Here is a 25,299-nt window from a genome sequence, read left to right as displayed (position 1 = left end):
CATTTTCAGTGGTTTGCCCCTTGAGCCCAAGAACTACCAAGGAGAAGGAACAGAGCTGGCAAAAGATGCCCACCACTATCCTCTGCCTCAGCTGCTGCTAGTTTGTCAGGGCAGGTGGCATCTTCCAAGAGCTTATGTTGATGGGCAGGTTGAGAGCAGCTCTGTCAGTTCTGGGAGTGACATCTTTTTCTTTTCAATTTTTGCGAACAGCGTGTTCCATGTCCATTGTGCTTGGCCCACATCAAAACAGTTGGGTGGGTTCTAAGCATGGTGGAAGTGGGATATATGCTCCATTTTGTTTCTACCCCATCCTTCCCTCCCCCTTCCCCGTCCCTATCAGGGACCCCCTCACAAGAAAATATTGCTATTTTCTGTATCTGAAACATCAAGGATTAGCAGTTAGCTAAGTTAAGGTCCCCCAGAAGCTGTATCAGCATTTCATCCTCCCATGGATAACCACCCCTTTTTTTCCTAACCTGATGGTTGTAGGATTTTTAAAGGGCTTGGATAGGATGTTTCCACACACATAGAGCCCTAATCCATCTTGGAGTCTGAATTTAGTGTTAAAGTGGATGGATCCTCCCTTCAAGCCTCTAGCGACCTGCTCTCTGTTACGCTTTTCATTTTTAATTGCCGTTACATTGACCATGAGAATAGGGGAGTTGAGGGCATGAGTATCACATTCTCCATATATAGTTTTTTACACAGATAAAATTTACCTTTGTTCCCATCCAAGTTTTCTTACAAAAGGGGTCTCCTCTTTTCATATCAACCAAGTAGTTTTCTTACTGACCTTCTTCCCTAAGCCACACGGTAATAAGGGAGAAGAGACACTGCACATTCAAGACGTTAGAAGAGTGTTAGTGTTTTGTCTGGAACTGACTAAATCTTTCAGGTCTTTTTCTCAATTGTTTGTTGCATTTTCAGACAGAATGACGGGCAGTCTGGTTTCCATGCGAAGTGCTTTCATGGCTATCTGGTTGTATTTGTCTGTGTTCCCAGTTGACTAATAAGGAGCCGTCAGATAGCATATTGGGTCGTTCGACTAGATTTCAAATGGCCTCTTTTTCTGACCTTTTTCTGGTTCATGCGCACATATTAGACATTTGCAAAGTGGCAACCTGATCATCATGTCACATGTTTGTTGAGAGATTGCACAGTGGAAGGCAATCTAGAGACAATGCTAAATTTAGACAAGTCGTCATCCAGTCACTGTTCAAATGGATTTTGAACCCTGCTCCACACAAAACTGCAAGTGAGTGATCTGTGGTGGAATGGACGTGTGCAATCACTTGAAGAGGAAAAAAGAGTTACTAACCTTTCCTTAACTGTTGTTCTTCAAGATGTGTTGCATATGTCCATTCCATGACTTGCTCTCTTTCCCCTCTCTGTTGGATTTGTTCTGGTAGGGAGGAACTGAGGGGGGCCTGAGGCAGCTCAGCTCTTTATGTCTATGTGATGTGTGAGAGAGCAGAGATTGTTTGGGCTGCGCTGATGGTACCGCTAGGGGTAAAAGGTTTCTGACAACTGTTCACTGGAGCACACAAACACCTAAAGCGGAATGGGAACGTGCAACACATCTTGAAGAACAACAGTTATGGAAAGGTTAATCACTGTTTTTCCTTTGCATAAGGCAGGCTTGTTTATCCACTGCCTCCAAAACATATTTTAGGAAACACTTCCAGCACGTATACACATAACTTTTCATACAGAAACGGTCCGTATATCACACAGTGTCGTTCATGACCAATGTGTGACCAGTTCTTATATAATTTCTTACAAGACCGTTTGCCAAAATATCCTGACAGCAGTGTGTGTGCCCTTTGCCCCTGGCATAAAGGGGCTCTTAAGGTCACAGAGGTTTTTGTTGATTTTCTTGTTGTTTTTGCTTTGGCACAGTTACAAAACAAACTGTCCAAACCCAGGGTGAAAAAACCTGCAGTTTCAGCAATAAGTTTCTATAATTCCTATCTTCAGACCATAAATGTATACCTCTCTGTATGTTTGTGTGTGATTAATGGTATAAATGACTGGGGGAAATTAACTTTTTTTATGCTTCTCTAAAAAAAAAATTTTTTTGCCTCCAGTAGTGTGTTCATTCTGTATAATTTATTTTCTCTGAAGATCAGATTGTGTGGAAATTCTCAAGAAATGTGGAGACCAAAATAAATTTCCTGAGGGTCACACAGCTGAAAGCATTTGTGAACTTCTATCTCCAACAGATGACTTTGAGAACTGTATCCCTTTGGATACATACCTTAGTAAGTACCAAAATATCTGTGCAACAGGATTGGAATGTAAAATGCTTTTGAATTATAAAAATTTAGTTTTACATTTTTTAAAATGTAATCACATGAAATTGTTCAGCTGAAAGTATTTCATCTAATATATTGGACGAGAACCCCACCATGGCTTTACTTCTCATACTCTGCAGCTTCATTGGATGTGCATTGATTTATATTAGCTGAAAATCCTGGCCCATTGAATTTTAATATTAGTGTTCTTCAAAATAATAACGTCTTTTTGATAAGGTTAACTAGCCTGTGTGTCAGAAAGAACCCCTTCACACCCAAAAGTACTGAGAAACAAGAAGACAATGAAACATGACCCCCACATTTCCTTACACAACAGAAGACATCTGTCACAGTTTCAGGGTAATTGCATCTACATTCCTTGCTCCTTTGTCCACTGTAGAAGTACTCATTCAGGTCTCAGGCCTTCAGCTGTTCCACTACCATCTGAGCAGAGATTTGAAGCTACGCAGCCCCCTGCCATATACTGTGATATCCCCAGCAAGCCAGTCTGCCTAACAGCCAGCACTTCTGCTGTGCTTTTCCTCTGAGGGCTATGGCCAGTGAGTGCTGTAGCTCACGAAAGCTTATGCTCAAATAAATTTGTTAGTCTCTAAGGTGCCACAAGTACTCCTTTGCTTTTAGCCATTTCAAGTTATCATACAGCTCATTCTCAGCAGAGTATATTTATTGGGGTAAAAGGACAGAGAGAAAACATACATAAAACTATTCATGGATTTATATGCTTACTAAATATACCAGAGATTGTCCACGTGTTACCCGGGGTTCTTTCAACCCAAAGCTCTTGGTAACTTTTACTCTATGCGAGGTGGTGTCAGGAAATAAATCAGGGGAGACATGGCTGTCTGACCGATAGATGGCTGGCACAAATAGGACAACACAAGAGTGCTTTCACTTAAAACTAAACTTTACTTCGTCTCAAGCACTTCCACACGTCTGCAACAGGTTAGTAAAACACCCCCAAACCTTGATAATTACCAAAGCTGAATGTGGCTCTCGAGTGATACAGCGGCAGGCTTCCAGTGGCCAAATCTTCCATCTGCCGGTGGAGACTGCAAGATGTATCCGGAGGGAGAGTCTAAAAAGAGTCCCACTACCTCAAACTTCTTTCCCTTATTTATACATTAGTAATAGAATGACATGTCCCTTAAAGAAAACTTGTTAAGTAAGCAGTTTCAATGGTCAAGAGGTACCTTCTGATTATGATTAACCAGGTGTGGGTTTTTCCAGAGTTTGCAGCCTTGAGGCCCCAATAGACATTCCTGGGGCACATCCTGCTCTTCTAAAATGCATGTATCAGCAACTTCAACACAGTTCTTATCAGGAAGGACGCAGGGTCAAGCTGCCCTTTCTGTGGCACCCAAAACCCCCTCGCCTCCTGCCTTGGTCAGGCTGAGTGCTGAATGGCCAATTTAGAGCCTGCTGACTTGTCTGCTTTTAGCAATAATCCATAGTGGTTTCAGGCCCTTTACTGTTTTGCCAAAGTCTCCCCGTACACATGAGGCCCTGTTAGGCCAAAGTCTTTTTTAACTCTCCTTCCCCCCGCCCAAAGAAACTAATACACATTATCTATATTGATACAAAGGGCTGTGAGTACTTTGACTCGTACTGTCTGGCCTATCTTTATTACAATGGTTTTTTGTTGTTGTTTGAGGTTTTTGTGCTTTAAACATAAAATACAATATGTGAATGCAATATCTGTCCCAGCATTCTTCACAACATCCTCTTCTCATCATTCCCAGAAGTGGTGTATTAAAGATTCTGAGATGCATGTTTCTGTATTTGAGTTACCTTTCCCATGTCATTGTCTCTCCTTTCCCCTCACTTTCCTTTTTCTCTTTATGCAAGGAAGTCATTACTACAGAGTCGAGGGAAACTGAGTTGAATCTTAACAGTTCACCAGTGACACCAAATTGTCTTCAAGAAACTATGTATGTTTCCAATTCATCTTCAGGCTGAAACTATGTACGTTTCCAATTAATCTTAAGGCTGTCCTTTAACAACCCTGCTGTTGCTGTCATGGGGTTTCTTTTGATTAGAGACTGCCAATCAGTCCCAATTTATGTTTTGTGTTATAGACAAAACTTATTTGGGGAAAAAGATTGATTAAACACATGGTTACTTGTGAGTAGAATTTGGGTTAGGGTTTTCAGGAGTGAAGGGCTTAATATGTTAATCCATTACAAGTAACCTCTCATTTCAAGCTTCTACATAAGCATTCTCAACAGTGGAGAATGAAAGATTTGAAGGAGTTGTATGTGGCAGAATAAAACTCGGTGTTCAAAATAGGAAATGCCATGCTTTATTAGAAAAATTATCATGGACCTCGTTATTATTTAAATCACTGCAGCTGATCTGTAATTACAATTTCAGACCCAAGTTCTTTAGGTAACATTGTGGAAGAGGTTACACATCCATGTAATCCAAATCCTTGTGCTGCCAATCAGTTGTGTGAAGTAAATAGAAAAGGATGTCAGTCTGGAGAGCCCTGTCTTCCCTATTTTTGTGTTCAAGGTAAGAGGTCTGGACTGCTATTTACACTTTAGCTGTTAGTTAAACATGAATTGCAGAGATTTTGCTAAACATTTTAAAATGTACTGGTAATATTCCAAAAAAGGAAAAACTGTTTTAAGATTGTCACGGTTACCATTTTTTCCCAACAAGGGGTGGGGGGGGGGGTTGTCTTTTCAACTTTTTTGTTTTTTTAGATCTCCCCAAGAATTTCTCATTTCCCTTTTTCATTTTTCTCCCTTCCCTCAGAAGACATACATGTTAAGGAATTTTCTGTCCGGTAGGAGATCTGAATGTTTATTTTATTTCAATTTAGAATAAATAAAAGTGTGCAGCCTCTGAGCATCCTGCTAATTATTTAAAATTACAAAAACATAATGCAATATGAATCAACTCACCCCTTCAGCAAGCAGCAGTTTACAGTCAAATACTACTTCCCAGCCAGGTGAAACAAATGGACCCTGCAGTGAGTCCTGAAAGTCCTCAGATATCGGCTGTTTTAGACCAGGGTCTCGAGAACATTCCAAGAGCCTTGAAGGTCTTTATGGTAAATGCCTGACCAGTTGTCCTTTTGACAATATTGAGAGTGATATAGCAGCAATGCTTCCATTAACCTCTACTCTGACCTGTATTAGAGAAAGGTGATATCTCAAGTAGTCTGGTCCTAGGCTTAATAGGTCAAAAATAGCACCTTAAAGTCTTTCCAGAAACTTGCAGGTAAACAGTGCAGGTCCTAGAGCAGTGTCAGGTGTCATCTAATGAATGCCACCCGAGCTGCCTTTTGCACCAAGTCCAAATGCCAAATCATGAATTTGAGATGTAGCCTCACATATAGGGTACATTGCAATAGTTTAACTTTGAAGTGGCAGACATGGATGATGATAGCAAGATCCTCATTTAAAAGATACGGCTGAATTCAGATATGGTAAAATGCCTTTTTGACTGCTGCTACCTGATTCTCTAACCAGACTTCCAAAGTCATAAACCCAGTCGCCAAGGGTGGCTGAACACCATCAGTCTTATGGACAGATATCACCACCATTTCTTTCAGTTCCCTTTAAAGAAGCAGGATTCAACCTGTGGCCTGGAGGCCACTTGTGCCCCTAAATTTTGTCCCTTGAGGGCAATTGTGTTAGGAAGAATATTTTTATTTGATTGTGAATTGAAAATATGTCCCCCTGAGAGACAGAGAGACTGATTTAATTGAAGTTTTTGAATCAGCTCCATTGCTACTGGGAATAAGTAGAGGTTATCACCTCCCCAGCTACATCCCACCATTTCCCCATGCAGCCTCAGGAGCATCTCTGATGAGAGCTGGGAGTGCTCTGAACAGCTGCTGTTACTTTACTCCTGCAGCTGCTCAGCAGTTTCCCTCACTGGCCATCTGCTATATCGCAAAGGAAGGAAGGGTAGCTCGCTGGTTGGCTGTTCCACTACCTACATCCCTGCTGGGCTGTGGGAGCCCTGGAGAGAGATTGGATAGGTGCTTGAGTGGCTCTGCCTGAGCTTAGAGAACTAATTAAAAGTATTGATTGCGTCCCCATGACTTTTATGAAATAGTACGTTTGGCCCTGAGGCTGAAAAAGATGGATTCCACTGCATTGGATTGCACTGGCCTGACCTTGTTACATGAGAGTGATTCAAAGTGGCTGATCTAGGAGCAAACAAACCCATTGCTAATGGAGACAGAAACTGCATTTCAGAAAGTCCTCAGAAGGTTGAAATGTGACTAACATCTTCCTTGTGTTTAATTTTTTTAAAAATTGACAATCCATGGGTTTAGTTTAGTAATTAATTAGTTACTCTTATCTTACTTAAAACAAAAAAACCCCAACTTTAGTTCTTCGAGTTACTGTCCCTAGGGGGGGCATCATGTAAGGTACCCATACACCTTCGATCAAAGATTTGTTCAACAATGTCAGTGGGTCCATGCTTGCGTCTTTCACTTCCATGTGCTCCAGAACAAGGATATATAGGGAGGGTCAGTTTTATTGCCACTCAGTTCCTTTTCAACCACCTGCGTTTAGAGACAGAGCTTTGCAGTGTCCACTAGCTTATCTTCTAGCTATCTGTATCTTATTTTATTTTAGTATTCCTTATTTTTTCCTGGGCACAAGCTTGCCAACTTTGCACTTGGATGCCAGCATCTATTCTACCACTGGTACCGACTCATCTGCCAGTACCCACTACTCTAGCTCCTCTGTTGGACATGGGATGATATGTCTTCAGAGTAAAACATTTCTGTCCAGGATTTGACTACCTTTCCCTTACAGCCTCCGTCCCTAGTCATGTACCCTGACAAGGATACTCTGGGAATTAGTCCAGTGTTGGCAGGAACATCCCTGGGGTCCCACGCCTTTTCCATATGCCTCACCATGTTGGCATTCTACCACATGGGTCCCCTACACTGACCAGTTTTACAGGATGCCTTGATGTAAAAAGGCCCACCAAGAGGAGCCTTCAGGCCCAGAGTACCCCTTCCACAGCAAGCTCCACCTTGTCATGGAGACTTTTTTTCAGAGGATCAGGAGCCAATGGTTGAGGAGGAAACACCTCCTTCCAATAAATGATTGGCATCCCTAGATGAAGCAGTCCTGTCCCCTCCATCATCCTGCAGTGATGACTTTAAAGTTTTTTGGGATCTGATGAAGAGCGTGGCTGAGACACTACAAATTCCTCTTGAGAAGATTCAGGAGGCCCAGCATTCCCTATCGGATATTTTCCACACTCCATCTCATCTACTCAAAAGCAGAGCACTCAGACCACAGCGAGGTCTTGCTTACAGCTCCTTGGCCATATGGCAGCCTGCACATTTGTTATGCCTCACTCCAGATGCCTTCAAGCCTGGCTCGAACTGTTTATACATGCAACAGACACAGCCTGTCCAAAGGTGTCCATACTCCAGAAAGTCCTCGACCCTCTCTTGCTGGAAGGACTCCTGCAAGGTCTGCATTGGGACACCTTTTTCATATCTACCTCCCATAAGGACCATCACCTCAGACACATCTATGCTGGGTTCAGGAGCTCACCTTAAGGACTTCATATCACAAGGCACGTGGATCCCCAGGAATCATTGCTCCATACCAACATCTTTGAGCTATAGGCAGTCCAATGCACATGCTGTCATTTCTTATCCAATATCAAAGACCACTTTGTAAGTATTATGACAGACAACAGGGCAATGATGTACTACATCAACCAAGGAGGAGCAAAGTCCCTTTCCTTAATTGCAGAAGCAATAAAACTCTGGAATTGGTGTCTAATCCACCGAATCAATCTCTCCAGCATACCTAATAGGTCTGCAGAACACGATTGCAGACTATCTAAGCAGGCATTTCCTTCAGGATCATGAATAGGAACTGAACAATCATATCTTTTGGAAGATCTGCCTCATCTCAGGCTTCCCAGAGTTCTCCTGACTGCCACGCTCTGTGCGCTGCTATATGCCTACCCTCCAATGCCTTTGCTTCTCAAAGTCCTAAACAAGCAGAGACAGGGAGAAAGCAGACAGGTTGGTTGTCACACCTCATTTGGCTAGTGCTGAGACCACCTCTTCTCCTCCCTTTGGTGACAGACCACCTGACCCAGAAATCAGACTGTGTAACCCACACCAACTTCTCATTGCTACATCTTTGGGCATGGCTCCTTGATTGCTCTCTGGTTTAGAACAGGACAATTCTCCTGAGGTGCAGCCTGTGCTCCTAAACAGTAAGAAGCACGTCCTAAGGAAAACATACCTGCAGAAGTGGAAGCATTTTTTGTGCACAGTGGTTGTTGTCTTCGTCTGAGTCTTCTCTCTCTACCATACTGGATTACCTGCTGAATTAAAAACCCTGGGATTATCTTTCAGGTCAGCCAAGGTCCACCTGGCTCCTATTACAGCCTTTCACCAACCAGTTGAGCGGGTTTCAGTTTTTACTCCCCTTACCCCTAAAAGTTTTCTGAAGGGTTTGACCAACCTCTTTCCTCCTGTAATACAGTCCACTCAACCTTAATTTAGTCCTTAATGCTTTGAGGGAATAAAAAAACCCTTTGAGCCCATGTTCAGTTGTTCTCTTCTGCACTTGTCTCTTAAAACAGCCTTCCTTGTAGCCATTACTTCGGCCGGAAGAATAAGTGAACTGGGAGTCCTTATGACTGATCCACCTCTACACTGTGTTCTGTTGAGACAAGGTGACTATTTGTCCTCATCCTCATTTCCTGCTTAAAGTCTTGTTGGACTCTCATGTCAATCAGGACATCCAGCTACTGGTTTTCTATCCCAAACCTCATGCTTCAAGGGAAGAGGCCAGTCTACATCCTCTAGCTTTCAGAAGAGCCCTCACTTTTTATTGCCACAGGACTAACCTTTCAGATCCTATCTCCATTGCTGAGAGAATAAAAGGAACTCCTCTTTCCTCACAGAGTCTATCTGAATAGGTCTCAGGGTGCAGCTTAATATGTTGCAAAGCTTGTGGGGTGCACCTTTAACCTAGGGTGACAGCCCATTCTATCAGAGCTCAATCTACCTCTGTAGCTCTGCCTAAGAACATACCCATTGCAGACATTTCAAAGCTGCCATCTGATCATTAGTGCACACATTTTTGTAGCATTATGCTATTGTTCACACTTTCAGACCTGATGCAGCTTTTGTTGAGGCCATTCTGTGAATTGTTCTTAACTCATCTCCTCAACACCCACTGCTGTAATTAAGGTACTACTCTGCAGTCACTTAACGTAGAGCCTCCCTAGGGACAATAGCCTGGAGAAGGCGAGGTTACTTACCTCTGCAGTCACTTAAGTTCAAGGTGTTTTGTCCCTCTGGGTGCTCCACTACCTTCCCTCCTTTCCCCTTTGCTTCAGAATTCTTGCCTTGAACTTTGGAGTTGAGAAGGAGCTGGAGTTGCGGCAGGTCCAACTCTCCCTGTATAACCTTGAGCATGAGAATGTGTAGGGTACAGATGCAGCAGACACTACTGACAAAAAATTTCCAATCAAAGGTGCACCTGCATGCCATACACCTAGCATGAGCACCAACAATGACAAAATATCTTGAAGAACTCTAACTACTGTAGAGGTAAGTAATCTCTTCTTTCCTGTTCCTTTCACTATCCCTTGCACCTTCTGGCTTTTAATCCTCCTCCTCCTCCTTTTCCTTTCTCCATCTCACTGCTGTTTTTCTATCTCTTCCTTATTCTTTCTTTTCCTTAACTTTTTTATTCCTTTTTATTTTGTTAACATATTTTCATAATGTGTTCTTGAGTGTCTTCAAAATGCACACAAGAATGGAAGCAAGGGAGAGGAAAGGAGGTCAGGAAAGAAATAACAGAGCTTAGCTGCTAGACTTCAGTACAGGTTAAGGGCTGGTGTATCTGAAGTGTGTGGTATTTGTTGTGCCCACGTATTCTGCCACAGAATGATGGGAAACAAGGAGAGCTGATTAGAGTGATGTGAAACTACACATTTTCTTTTTGCATTTGCATGCAAAAAGTAGTATTTCTGCATGTACTTAAGAATTTTATCTTGGGCAATTCTTCACACTCCTGCCAGTTATCACTGATCCTGAAAATGAAAATGAAAATGGTGAAATCCTTTCCCCAGAGTAATATTATGGATTGTACCAATGTCATTATTCACAAAGAGAACCACTTTTGGATGCAAAATGACACTCCTCTGCCTCCAAAAACTGCTTTCCATTTTTGCAGAAATTTGAAGATGTGTGTATATATTTTCCACAAATCCTTAGAAGTGATTTTTCATCATCAGAATTTCTTAACACAGAGTATTTGTTATCCCTAAACATTTCTGAAACATAATTACATGTTATTGAGCTAATGTTTCTTTTGTGTGCATAGGTTGCAAGTTAGGAGAAGCTTCAGATTTTATTGTCCGCCAAGGTACACTTATTCAGGTTCCATCATCTGCAGGAGATGTTGGTTGCTTCAAAATTTGTACCTGTGGACAGAGTGGACTTTTAGAAAACTGTATGGAGATGCACTGTGTTGACCTTCAAAAGTCATGTATTGTTGGAGGACAAAGGAAAAGTAAGTACATAATGTGATCAACATAATCTGATGAGGTTCAATAAGGATAAGTGCAGGGTCCTACACTTAGGATGGAAGAATCCAATGCACCGCTACAGACTAGGGACCGAATGGCTAGGCAGCAGTTCTGCGGAAAAGGACCTAGGGGTGACAGTGGACGAGAAGCTGGATATGAGTCAGCAGTGTGCCCTTGTTGCCAAGAAGGCCAATGGCATTTTGGGATGTATAAGTAGGGGCATAGCGAGCAGATCGAGGGACGTGATCGTTCCCCTCTATTCGACACTGGTGAGGCCTCATCTGGAGTACTGTGTCCAGTTTTGGGCCCCACACTACAAGAAGGATGTGGATAAATTGGAGAGAGTCCAGCGAAGGGCAACAAAAATGATTAGGGGTCTAGAGCACATGACTTATGAGGAGAGGCTGAGGGAGCTGGGATTGTTTAGTCAGCAGAAGAGAAGAATGAGGGGGGATTTGATAGCTGCTTTCAACTACCTGAAAGGGGGTTCCAAAGAGGATGGCTCTAGACTGTTCTCAATGGTAGCAGATGACAGAACGAGGAGTAATGGTCTCAAGTTGCAATGGGGGAGGTTTAGATTGGATATTAGGAAAAACTTTTTCACTAAGAGGGTGGTGAAACACTGGAATGCGTTACCTAGGGAGGTGGTAGAATCTCCTTCCTTAGAGGTTTTTAAGGTCAGGCTTGACAAAGCCCTGGCTGGGATGATTTAACTGGGAATTGGTCCTGCTTCGAGCAGGGGGTTGGACTAGCTGACCTTCTGGGGTCCCTTCCAACCCTGATATTCTATGATTCTATGATACAGGATTAGACTCACTTTCTAAAAACTAAGAGCTTTTTTTCTGGGAGGGCTGTGAAGGCCAAGGCCATCTGCTTGCAGACCCTGTCCCCTCAGCACTGGTTCATGTTCTCTGGCCTTTTCAAGTTCCCTGACAGTGTGAGTTATTTAAGGAGCCATGGTGCCAAGGGCACTCCCTCCAGGGGGTACACTTGGAACTCCTCCAAATGGGGGGGTGGCAATAGCACAGAAGAGCATAAGTGAATGCTGCCTCTGGCGGTCTTGACTTAGACAGGCTTACTCCATAGAGTTGGTGGGGGAACGCTGTGCAGAGCTTATTCCCCAGTCCCTACTCCTGCAGTGATATAGTCTCATGTGTTTGAGCAACATTCTGTATTAGGTGGTTTCATGAGATTTCTATAGAGAAAAATACTCTCTGAACAACATAAAGTACATAAATCTTTCTTAAAAAGAAAGAACAAAAACTACACACAGTAGCAAGACATAAATATTGATTATTTAATTGTTATCTAAAAGTGTAACTGCTTTTATGGAAGTTTTTCTTTCAATACTCTACTAGTATACTCTAAAAGGTTCCATGGATTTCATTGTTTACAGTGCATATATTAAGTTTACCCATTGTTTATCCATAGTTTACAAGTGCTCTCTTTGTGTTTGGTTTAGAAACTTCATTAGAACTTAGCTGAATCAAATAATGCTATGGTTCAAGTTAGGGTAAACAAAAAAACCTATTTGCAAAGCATTTGTCATAGTTTCTCATGGAATGATGAAGATGGAATATTTATTTTACTTTCATAAAGGCAGGAATTGCTTATTCTAACATTCATTTTTTCCGGGTCTTTTTATTTGGAGTTTACAGTGGGTTACTCATAGTAGTAACCATTATGGTCTGTAATAAATGTTTGCAAGATCAGGTCCAATGTAGGAATTCATCTTCAGATAACCTTTTACTATATTATATGAAAAAATCTATATTAATGCAATGTTAAGGTTGCAGATTTAAAAATATAAGTTGTTTCACAATCACTTAGATTCAACAAACTAACCACTCCTTAATCTGGTCTGCTTTCATACTGTTACATTTATCTGTATTTCATTACAGAAATGGCATTTACTAATTTTGGCTTATTTGTTGTGAAGGATTGCCATCTAGATTAAGGGGTGATTAGTTTGTTGAATCTTACAGTATGTCTACACTGCAGTTAGACACCCACAGCTGGCCAGTGCTAGCTGACTTGGGCTTACAGGGCTCAGGCTGTGGGGCTGTTTTCTTGCTTTCTTTCCCCACTTTTCAGGGTCCTAGAACCCGGGCTCCACCCCAAGCCCAAACGTCTACACCACAGTTAAACAGCCCCTTAGCCCAAGCCCCATGACCCTGAGTCAGGTGGCATAGGTCAGCCACAGATTTTTAATTGCAGCGTAGACCTACCCTTTTTAAGTGACTGTGAAAGTAAAACACTGAAACCAAATTGGGCCTTGGCAGCTGCAATATTAAGGGCTCAGTCCTGAAAACTCTGAGGATAGGCCTTTATGTTTATGTATTATTCCTTTAAAGGATCTTGCCCTAAATTCCTCTATACAGTTTTGCCAGTATGTCTCAGTCGTGACTGTAAACACTCATTATTCCATACTGCTACTGAGTAGACACAGCTGCCTGCTGCTAATAATGCCAGATTGTGATGTGTTTTTTTTTTTTAAACTTGGACAGATGTGCACTGGGAGCTAGATTAAGATCATAAAAAAATTTGCAAATTATTGACTATGGGTTAGATTGAAATATTATTCTCAGCTCATAAAAAGGGGCACACTGGGGAGGGAAGTGAGCAGTGCAAAGGGTGCAGGCTCATAAATAAGGATCTACCTCAGGATGTGATGGTCTTACATTGCACTTTAAACAGAAATTTTAATACTATTGAGGGGAAAAAAATCTATAATACAAAAGTTAGCAAACTTGCCTGGAGTTTACCTACGTGCAACTCAACAGAAAAGTATCTTTAAGGAAGTCAAACATTAAAAAAAGAAAATCACAAGCCAAGGTGTTATAAACATTTTTTACACCAATCTGGAGAGCCTTAGCATTTTTATTTCCTGAGTATTTTGTTTTTGCAACCTTAACATTTCAGTTTTACATAGGTTTTAGCATTTTGTATACATTTCTTCCAAAAAAAAAAAAAAAAAAAGAACTGCCTGTTGAGTACTTTCCCCTACTTTCCTATTAGTCAGAAACATGAGTGTGTGGATTTTCCTTAAGTTAAATACAAAAATATTCTGAACTCTGACCAAGAATAGACATTTCAGCTCAAAAAACAAACACACACATTTCTGAAAGTTTCATAAACATGAGAAAATTGGGGAATAGTTTATAATGGAATTCTGTCTGCAGCTTTAACTATATAAAATAAGTCTTTTAGATCAGGTTTCAGAGTAGCAGCCATGTTAGTCTGTATCTGCAAAAAGAACAAAATTTGTTAGTCTCTAAGGTGCCACAAGTACTCCTGTTCTTTTTAGATCAGTGTCTCTTGGTGGGGGGAATGTCTGTGCTCATTTGTAATTATACACATAAAATGCATCTCTCTTTTATTTTAAGGCCATGGAACATCCTTTAACATAGATTGTAATGTCTGTTCTTGTTTCGCTGGAAACTTGATATGTTCCACTCGTCAGTGTCTTAATGAGCATAGCTCAGCAGAGGAACGTCGTATGTTTACAGGTAACGTTTTCCAAAATCCAGAAACTTTATTTGTTCATTTGAGTTCTAACAGTAAAGTAAAAGGCTGACTTACAACTCTTCCTGCAGTTTATCCAGAAAATTTCAAAATTTCAGTGGCAATTCACTGTGGTTCTGTTTCTTTCCTTTTCTCTTTTTTTTTTTTTAAACTAAAGGCTGGTCTGCACTAGAAACTTAATATTGGTATAGCTACATCTCTCAGGGGTGTGGATTTCATACCCCTGACACATGTAGCTATACCAACGTGACCTCCAGTGTAGACAGTAGTAGGTTGACCAAAGAATTCTTCCCTCAACCTAGCTACTGCCTCTTGGGGGAGTGGGCTACCTATGCCAATGGCAGAAACCCTCCCACTTGCATAGGTAATGTTCACATTGAAGCGCTACAGCAGTGCAACTGCAGCTGTAGTGTTTTAAGTGTAGACATACTCTAAGATTTTTGCACTGAGTTGAGGCCAAAGAAGGTCAAATGACTTGCCCAAGGTTACATATGACTTGTCCCAATACAGCTAGCTCAGTTATTTGCTTCAGCTGCTGGTCACACATACCCTAATATTTTGTACACACTCTGCCAATGAAAATATACAAGCCAAATTACTAATCTGTATATTATTTTTTCAGGTCTACCATGTAACTGTGCTGATCAGTTTGTCCCAGTATGTGGGCAAAATGGACGCACATATCCAAGCGCATGCATAGCACGATGTGTTGGGCTCCAGGACAATCAGTTTGAATTTGGATCATGTATCTCCAAGGATCCTTGTAACCCTAACCCTTGTACCAAAAATCAGAGGTAACGATTAAATATGTAAATTGTTTTTAATTGGTAAATCAGTTTATACTTCCTTCCCTGGCAATGATACTATATACTGTAAATTATAGCAATATTTCACAAATCAAGTAAACAAGTGGGAATTTGTGAGATACCTACTTTCTAATTTTACAATAGTCACAGATTGCAGTAAGTGTCTGCATTTTGTTCTGTTGATTATTTCTGGAATGTTAACACTTTCTTTAAAATGCCTGCTGCAGATTCTACTTTTAGAAATAAAACAGAATTATTATATAATTGTGATAATGGGGGGACTGGATGGTTTATGGAATTGGAAATAAGATATGGGGCATTTTACCTTTTTGTAACCTTTGTTCAAGATGCCATCTGATGTCTGTTCAGTCAAATGGTTAAAGAAAGGAACTGAGTCAGAAGTGATCTGTGCCTTTTTTTCATCTGTAAAATAAAAACAATACCCACTGTTGTAAAGCAATTATAACTTCTCTGGTGAAAGGCATTATATAAGTGCTAAGTGTTATATTGCTAATTTGTGAAATCTCTGTCTCTGTCCAGTCCCTGCTGTTTCATTTTTACAGACAGTCAGATACTCTTTAAAAGAACATAAACAAAAATGTGGCACAATACCACTCACGAGAGAACTAAAAGATACGTAATAAATAAAATGCACAGCTCCCAGTATTAGTGTCTGACTATTTTCAGTCAAATAGGCCTCTGTGACAATTAAGGCACGCACCACAAAAGGATTGGTAGTATTATGAGCAGATAGAGATTTGTAGAACAGCCATTTGGCTTTCCATCAGTACATTCATCAAACACTACAGGTTAGAGTTTCTACCCTTAACAGAGGGATATCTTGGCAAGAAGGTGCTGCAAACAGTGGTTCCCAGATAAAATTCCATATAAAGCACTTACTTTGTATAAAAAAAAGTATTTGTGTTAATTTATCTTAGCATCCTTTCCCTCTCTAATTCTGTTCTTTGCTGCTCTGTATTTCCCTTCAGTGACAGATTGGGGGAGATGGCACTGTCAGAAGAGAAGTTATATTAGGGATTACATTTTTCAGTTTTTTTTTTTTCAATCCTAGGCTTTATATAGCATGTTTAACATAAAGGACCAAATTCCATTAATTGATTGATTTTAATGGAAATTGTATACTATCTCAGGGCAGTGTTGAGCTAGAATTGTGCAACATAGCTGTTTCTGTTCATAAAAATTCAGTTAACTTTTTGCTTTTGTTTGTTGTTTTGGTGTTGATTCAGATGGGGTCATACGCTGACTTTTTGCTTGAACCTATATTTACAAAGCGAAACTCAGAACCTGATAGTTTTAGCAAGTTTAGTTTAGTTTGCCCCAAACCCACCACAGAACATTTGGGGCAAGGAGGATTTGTGTTTTGAATCTCATCTCAGGTTCATAGACCTTGACAAAATTTTATGCAATATTAGGTTTGTAATGAACCCTGAAACTAGATTACCTGAAATATTTTGTTACACAAGTTTTCTACAACTCTGCTTAGCCATACCTAGCTCTAAAGCTTGTGAAAGAATTCCAAAAGTTAATGTTCCCCTGAATATTTTGAGTTAATAAACCTACATAATGTGAAAATATTATTAATTTATGCAGGTGCATACCAAAGCAGCAGGTTTGCTTAACGAGTTTTGAAAAGTTTGGATGTAGCCAGCATGAATGTGTGCCAAGACAATTCAACTGTGATCAGTTACGGGATCCTGTTTGTGACACAGATAATATGGAATATAATAACTTGTGTACTTTGTACCAAAAAGGAAAAAATGTATCATACAAGGGTCCATGCCAGGTATGAAATAGCTTTTGCAATATTTACCAGATGTTCAACAACATTCTTTAATGTTCCATTTTCATTTGCCATGCCCAAACAGAATTTATTTCTGGTTCACAGAAAGATTCTCATTAAAGTAATGCTTTCAAAAATGTAGTATCTGAATTGGGGAACTCAAAAAAAATAAAATATATATAAAAAACAGAGTGGAAATCAAAGCAATTTAATCATGATTTAAATAAGCAATCATGAAACCTTGACTTAACAAATCAGTTTTAATGGTGTTTTGCATTTGTACTTTTTAGTTATTTTCTTAAAGAAATGTTGATTCTCATTGGTTGGTAACCATTAAAATTTAGGTTTCAGAGTAGCAGCCGTGTTAGTCTGTATTCGCAAAAAGAAAAGGAGTACTTGTGGCACCTTAGAGACTAACAAATTTATTTGAGCATAAGCTTTCGTGAGCTACAGTTTTAAGGTGCCACAAGTACTCCTTTTCTTTCTTCATTAAAATTTATTAATTTGCAACTAAATATAGACTTTACACTAAATTAGGTGCTCTTTTTGCTAACCAGGAAGATACATGTCTGTACACATTTATTTAGTTTAAATTAAATGTATTCAGATTCTTAATTTTTACTTTATTATTTTAGAAAATGGTGAATAATGCATTTCTTATTTACAAGATACATTTGTAATTTTTTTAAAGTTCTGGCTAGAAATTTAAATTTAATTAAAATGCACAATATATTTTCATACAGACTAACCACAGATCCTTTTAACTGATACATTTTTTAAAAAGCAATATACTGTATATATATTTTTGCCTTTGCTATCCTCCTCACTCACTCAACCCAGCTGTCTTTTCATTGCTTTCATGTATTCCATTATTTTTTACTACAGTTGTCTTATTCTTATTTATCTGCTTCTTGTGGCTGTCATGACTGGGATGTGGATGGTCTTACCTAGTGGTCAGAGCAGGAGTTGGGAGTCAGGCCAGGTCAAATATCACGAGATCAGAGTCTGAGACAGGCCAGAGGGCAAACTGAGAGTCGACTGTCAGGAGACTGGCAGAGTCAGGTTACCTGGAGATCAGAAGCAGGAGACAAACTTGAGAGCAGGGTAATGGATAGATGGCCAGGTGAGGGTACCAGGATGTGTAGCCAGGAGGCCAAGGAGGAAGCACAAGGCACACAGTCCAGAGCAAGATGGATCCCAGTTGTATGGGCAACTTCCTGTTCCTACGCTGTGTATAAATAGGAGCCGTGGACCAATTAGGACCTTCAGCATTCTGCGAGTCAGCTCCCAAGATTGGGGTCCTCTGTCTGAGTTCAGCTCCTATTCTGACAACTGTTAGCAGGTCCCTGGGTGGCAGGTTGGAACCTGCTAGTACCAGAGAGCCCTGTGGAACAGTGGCCTTGGAGTTGCTGGTTGGCTAGTTTTGTCCACTCAGTACCATCCTCTCAGTTTATCTTACTAGGGAGATCTGCAGCCGCCTAGTAAATCAGACATTTGTGTGGCTTGCTTTGTCTTGTTATCTACACAGGCCAAGAATTCCACTGTAGATAAGACACAAACCAGCTTTGATTTTTACTACCTTAGACATTGTTTCAGCAGTGTTTTAATAGCTATGTCAAGAAGACAGTCAGAAAGCAGCAAAGTTCCCTTTTACATTTTCTTATAACACTATTAAATATACAATTGTGACAGGTTGGATCACAGAAACCCACTTGCGGCTGCCAACTGATGTGCCAAGACTACTTCTGCCCCTGCTTTCCCTGCCAGCTTGGGACTCCAGCACCCTGTCTTGCTGAGCCAGACACACCAGTCTGCTCCAACACAGACCCAGGGTCTGAACCATGTGCCCCAAAGTTGCAGACTTAACTGAAAGCAACTTAAGAAGTGTTCCTGTTTTTGACACTCAGATGCCCAACTCCCAATGGGGTCCAAACCCCAAATAAATCCGTTTTACCCTGTATAAAGCTTATACAGGGTAAACTCATAAATTGTTCGCCCTCTATAACACTGATAGAGAGAGATGCACAGCTGTTTGCCCCCCTACCCCGGTATTAATATATACTCTGGGTTAATTAATAAGTAAAAAGTGATTTTATTAAATACAGAAAGTAGGGTTTAAGTGGTTCCAAGTAGTAACAGAACAAAGTGAATTACCAAGCAAAATAAAATAGAACATGCAAGTCTATGTCTAAGAAAACTGAATACAGATAAAAACCTCACCCTTAGAGGAATTCCAGTAAGCTTCCTTTTACAGACTAGGCTCCTTCTAGTCTGGGTTCAGCAATCACTCACACCCCCTGTAGTTACTGTCCTTTTGTTCCAGTATCTTTCAGGTATCCTTGGCGGTGGAAAGGCTAGCTCTTGAGCCAGCTGAAGACCAAATAGAGGGGTCTCCCACGGCTTAAATAGACTTTCTCTTGTGGGTGGAGACCCCCTCCTCTCTCCTGTGCAAAGTCCAGCTCCAAGATGGAGTTTTGGAGTTACATGGGCAAGTCACATGTCCATGCATGACTCAGAGCTTACAGGTAGCAGCCATGGTTCACATGCTTCCTTGAACGTTTTCTCAGGTAGACTTCTTATGTGGATTGGAGCCTTACAAGATTCATTGTCCTTTAAGTGTTTCTTGATTGGGCACATAATTTGCACATTCCTTTCTCAAGAAGCTGACCAAATGCTCTACTAAGGCTACTTAGAAATCAAGCCAGTACACAGCCAATATTCATAACTTTGAATATAAAAATGATGCAGGCATACAAATAGGATTAATAGATTCAGTAGATCATAACCTTTACAGAGATATGTTACATGCATATATAGCATAAAACATATTCTAGCTATGTCATATATACATTCATAAGCATATTTCCATAAAGAATTATGGGGGGCACCGTCACAACAATATCTGTTTTTCTGACATCGTTTAATATACATTTAACACAGTTCATTGTACAATTCTTTACAAGGTGCACAAAGATCAAATGTCCATGATGATGTCAGCTACCTCTGACGCTGCTGGCAGAGGTATTATTGTCAGGGCTGTAGTCCCTAGCAAGGGAAGATGGAGTTGGGCTTGTCTCTCTTTTTTCCCCCCACTTAAGAGGACTCTGAAGATAGAGTGGGGTCACAGCTTATCTGGGAGTACTCTGGGGCGGACTTTGAACTCAATTCACTGCTCCCCTTGGTCCAACAATTTGAATTTGTTGGCTTTTCAAGTACATTGTATGGCCTGTCTGTCTCTTACACTTTTCCTGAGTGTGTTGGTTTGTTTACATTGGTTTTCTTTTGGGGAGTTATTGTTAATTGGCACTAGTTCAGTTGGAAAATATATGTATTTATTTTTATGGTTGTTTGTATGTATGCCTAGAAGGTGTGATAGGGACATTTCTACAAACTGTAAAAAACAAAACAAAACACAAATGAAAACAACAACAACAAAACCAAGCACCAAACAAATATACATATGTTGGGCTGAAATCTGTACTAACAGTAATAAATTTTACTCCTTTGAAATAACCTTGTGTTTATAGTTTTTCTAAACCCTTTATTTTATAAAGTAATTTTAAGAACATTAAAAACACATCCAGAATTTGCTACGCTTCCCCCTTTTTTGTTGTTTTAGTGCTTGTTTCTGAACCTCATTTCCTTTCCCTTAACAGAAGTAAATCTTAGGTGCCTCTTAAACCTACAGTATTTATATTCTTCTGTTGTCTTGTCTGGTAACTTATTCCTTTTGTTTATTGTCAATTGCATAAAATTGCGTGAGCTATCTGCTCTAGATTTCCATTACTGACTTTTGACACACTTTTTACTTGCATGAGCAGTGTATCCCTATCAACTTTAAAACTACTGTAAGGTCATCCTGAAGTCTTATCTCCAGTGTAAATAAACCAAGTTTATTTTTTTTACAAACTCTTTTTCAGCCCTTCTGCAAATCAGTGGAACCAGTATGTGGACATAATGGTGAAACCTACAGTAATGTGTGTGCTGCCTATTCTGACCGTGTGGCTGTGGACTACTATGGACATTGTCAAGCTGTAGGAGTTGTTTCAGACTATAGTTTACAAACAGAATGCACCTCTGTTAAATGTCCTCCTCTTTCTGCAACTGGATGCAAACCAGTTGTTGCACCAGGTATGTTTGTTGCTAATGCTTAATCAAGGTATGAGAGTGTCTGAAGGCTACTCATATAAGCAAGTTGGTGTGGATCACAATGATATATTTGAAAAAAATATTTGTGTGTGTGTGTGTGAGAGAGAGAGAGAGAGAGACCATTACAAGACTTATTCTGAGGACTTAATTGGGACTTACGTGGTGCATAAGCCTTCTGATAGACCTTTGTGCAGAGAGGATTTCATTAATATTGAGATGTGCCGTCGGAGCGGTCTCTGTTTCACTAGACACACGTGGTGCAGATGAGTGACTTTTCCAGTGTATAGCCAAGAGTGGGGTTTGAATATGAGCTAGCTGGCTGAGACTGAGCTGACATAAGCTATGTTCTGCTTTGCAGAATCTGTTGCTAGGCTTGCTATGCCCATGGTCTGCATTGGTTTTCATTTGGTTTCTGTGAGAAGTTAGGTGGTGTTTTTAAGATGTAATGCCCTAAATGTTTCGAGTCCTACTTCTTTGAAGGTTGCCTCTTTCTTAATGTGATCCCTTCGCAGTTGTAATCAGCTGAAGAGCTCAAGTTTATAGACCCTGAGTTAAATAGTAGGGGGCTTGTCATAGGGCATTTTCAGTGAATGGTGGTAAACTCTGCAACCTACTGGTCTTACGTATCCCTAATTTGTTATCGTATCGTATGGTAATGTCTTCCTAAATCTGCAGGTAACCTGCAGTTATTGCTGGAAGATGTGTGAACTCCCCATTCATTCCAGTGGAGGGCTGATTTTGAAACCTAAAAGATGACTGTTCAAATGTTAACACTCTTAACTATGTTTCACTGCTGATGTTTGATCTCTTAAGTCTTTCATATCTCACATGGAGAATTTAATAGCAAAATAAATAACACATGGGCCACTGTACTGATTGTATTACTCAGTTTCATAATTTATGGATTCAGAATCTCCATTTTTATTTATTTATGGGGAAAGCTACCACTGAATTTCCAGTCTGCTGTGGCCAAATTCACAATCCAGACAGATCCAGCTCACTGCAGAATGTGCACGTCTGTAATTAGACACACACAGAATGCATATCATGAAATATAAAATCTATGTCCTTCTGCATTAGAGTTCAGTTTTAGTCAGAATGTGCTTTGTATTGAACTAGTGCTTCACTTATAATATATAAATATTTAGCTATTGAAAATACAGTAGTTTTCCACAATCTATAATGTGGATACAACACAGCAGTGCCAAACTATATTTAAAGTAGCAACAGCAGAAAACTACATTTTTGGGACAAGAAAGGGAATGTGCTTTATTTCAAAGGTAGAGCAGAGGAATGATAAAACACCTAGTCACAAGGTAAAAATTTCAGCCACCATGCTAAAACCATTTTAGAGATTTGCTGTTTCTTGTGAGATCCGGAGGCTTCCCACAGAATGTCTGACTTGTGTACTAAATTTGAGTGATTTCAACCTGCTGTCTGCAGGACATTTTCATTGAATGTTATTTCTTAAAATCATTCCAGTTATTGCATTATCCTTGGGTGTGTAAATAACTAGTGCTGGACTCAGTTTGAAGACTGAATCTTCCTTCCCATCCTAGACTTGTCCCCCTCTCCTCCAAAACACAACAGTACCTGACCAAATTTTCCTGCTTTCTCTTCGCTCAGGGCCCTTTTGTGAGACATACCTTTTAAATTAAATCTCTGTATCCCAATGCCAGCTGCTTCTGCAGTCCACTCTTGTCACTGTTTTGATATTGTGAAATGCTCCTGCGTTCAGTGGTGTGTTTTCACCAGGTGTCTCTGGGTAGTACTGCAGAGAAAAAGGCTTCATATTCGTAGCTATCAACACTAGAAAATATTGTGGGGAAGGCAAGGAATTGGGGAAGCTTTCATAGACCTGCTACTTTTACATTTAGTAATTTATGGGAAGATAATTTACAATGCCAAAGAAGTCCAGGATCCAAAAACTTTATGCATTTCATTCTCATGCTGCCACTGATCGGGAACATGGTCTGTCTGCTTTTAGTATTGCACATGAAGACATATGAATTTGACTTATTTGCTAAGAAGTCAGGTGGACTCTGGTGAAAGGGTACCATGGCTACAGTAAACAAGAAGTTTGCAGTAAGGGCTTAATATTTCAAGATTCTAAGAGGAAGCTGAAAATTTAGAGATAATCATTAAGGCCAGTATTTTCCAAAGTCGGTGCCTAAAATTAGACTCTCAGGCTTAGTCTACACTAGCAACTTATGTTGGTATAACTGTCACTCAGGGGTGTGGAAAATCCATCCCCCTGAGTGACAGTTACCAACCTACCTTCCGGTATAGACAGTGCTACATTGACAGGAGGCTTCTCCCGTTGACATAGCTACCGCCTCTCGGGGTAGCCCTCCCACTGGCATAGGTAGTGTCTTCACTGAAGCACTACAGTGGCGCAGCTGCATCACTGCAGTCTTTTAAGTGTAGACAAGCCCCATGATCCATATTTAGGTATCTAAACAAGTGACCTGCATTTTCAAAGGAGCTGAGCACCCAGCAGCTCCCACTGATTTCAATGGAAAGAGGAGCTGCCAATTCCTTTCAGCTAACATGACCAAGATGTGTTTGGGCAACAGCATATCCAGATGTGTCATAGACTGATTAGCTGAGTGGTACTGGTGGTTTCCCTTTCTTCCTGCCCAATAAGCAGGCTCATCTTCTCTTACTGCCATCTGTGATGTCTCTCTCGATAGATGTACATGTACTCTAGATATGTGCTAATGCCATTCCTTCTCTGAACTTGGTTGTCTGTTTGTTTGTTTGTATTGTGATAGTATAGCTCCCATCAGGGATCAGGCCCCATTGTGCTACACATTTTACATGCACAATAAATTAATGGATGGTTGTGTGTGACAGGAGGGTATATTTTACATAAATTCAGCAGTGTTCATTTCAGCAGTGGTTATTGTGATGGGTTCGGTCACAGAGACCCCCTTGGGACTGTCACCTGAGGTGCTGAGACTACCTCTGAGCCCGTTTTCTCTGCCAGTTTGGGCCTCCAGAACCCTGCCTTGTTAAGCCAGACACGCAAGCCTGCTGCAGCACAGACCCAGGGTCTGAACCACACCCCCAAAGCTGCAGACTTAACTGAAAACAGCTTAAGAAGTGCTCCTGTCTCCAGCACGCAGACACCCAGCTCCCAATGGGATCCAAACCCCAATTAAATCCATTTTACCCTGTATAAAGCTTATGAGGGCAAACTCATAAATTGTTTGCCCTCTCTAACACTGATAAAGAGAGATGCACAGCTGTTTGCTCCCCCAGGTATTTATTACTTACTCTGGGTTAATTAATAAGCAAAAGTGATTTAAGTGGGATTTAAGTGGTTTCAAGTAACAGACAGAACAAAGTAAGTTACTAAGTAAAATAAATCAAAATATGCAAGGCTAACTTAATACACTAAGGATCTGTTACAATACTAACTTTCCACTTAGATTTTTATCTCAGGTACAATCCCTTTCAGACCAACTTTGTAGTTTATGGCCTGGGTCCAGCAATCACTCACACCCCCGTAGTTACAGTCCTTTGTTCCAGTTTTTTTCAGGCATCTCTTCGGGGTGGAGAGGCCATCTCTTGAGCCAGCTGAAGACAAAATGGAGAGGCTTCCACAGCCTTTTATATTCTCTCTTGTGGGCAGAAACCCCTTTGTTCTTCTGTGCAAAATCACAGAAACAAGATGGAGTTTGTAGCCACCTGGGCAAGTCACATGTCCATGAATGATTCAGCTTTTTGCAGGCTGACGCCATTGTTTACATGTTAGTTTGAATGTTCCCAAGAAAGCTCAGATGTAGATTGGCATCTCCTAAAGTCCATTGTTAGTTAAGTACTCCCAGTTACTTAAATAGCCCCTTCACAATATACTGGCCAAACCTCCGTTTTGTGTTTCCTACAGCAAACACTTCAAATACAAGCATAAAGCCAACTCTAATAACTTCAGATATAAAAATGATACATGCATACAAATAGGAGGAATATAGTCAGTAGACCATAACCTTTGCAAAGATATGTCACATGGCGTATCTAGCATAAAGCATATTCCAGTTATATTTACACTTATAAGCATATTTCCATAAACATAGAGAGTTCAATGTCACAGTTATATAATAGGATTCTTACTATCCCTTCAGGCAGGTTTGTAGTCAAGCAAATTAAAATG

At 40.4% G+C, this 25,299-nt stretch overlaps 1 protein-coding gene across 3 annotated transcripts in view; it reads left to right on the top strand.

Moving 5' to 3' along the window:
* RECK (reversion inducing cysteine rich protein with kazal motifs) overlaps positions 1 to 25,299 on the top strand; it is a 141,533-nt gene that overhangs the window by 78,862 nt on the left and 37,372 nt on the right. For all 3 annotated transcript variants that reach the window (XM_074945139.1, XM_074945137.1, XM_074945138.1), the window contains 7 exons: positions 2,125 to 2,261; positions 4,686 to 4,826; positions 10,658 to 10,846; positions 14,249 to 14,371; positions 15,010 to 15,181; positions 16,805 to 16,997; positions 20,915 to 21,125. In XM_074945139.1, the coding sequence (XP_074801240.1) occupies positions 2,125 to 2,261; positions 4,686 to 4,826; positions 10,658 to 10,846; positions 14,249 to 14,371; positions 15,010 to 15,181; positions 16,805 to 16,997; positions 20,915 to 21,125 (1,166 nt within the window). The remainder of the gene's footprint in view (positions 1 to 2,124; positions 2,262 to 4,685; positions 4,827 to 10,657; positions 10,847 to 14,248; positions 14,372 to 15,009; positions 15,182 to 16,804; positions 16,998 to 20,914; positions 21,126 to 25,299) is intronic.

This window comes from Natator depressus, chromosome 2 (assembly GCF_965152275.1).
Source record: "Natator depressus isolate rNatDep1 chromosome 2, rNatDep2.hap1, whole genome shotgun sequence".
In the NCBI taxonomy this organism is placed as follows: Eukaryota; Metazoa; Chordata; order Testudines; family Cheloniidae; genus Natator; species Natator depressus.
This window is presented reverse-complemented; position numbering and strand designations above follow the sequence as displayed.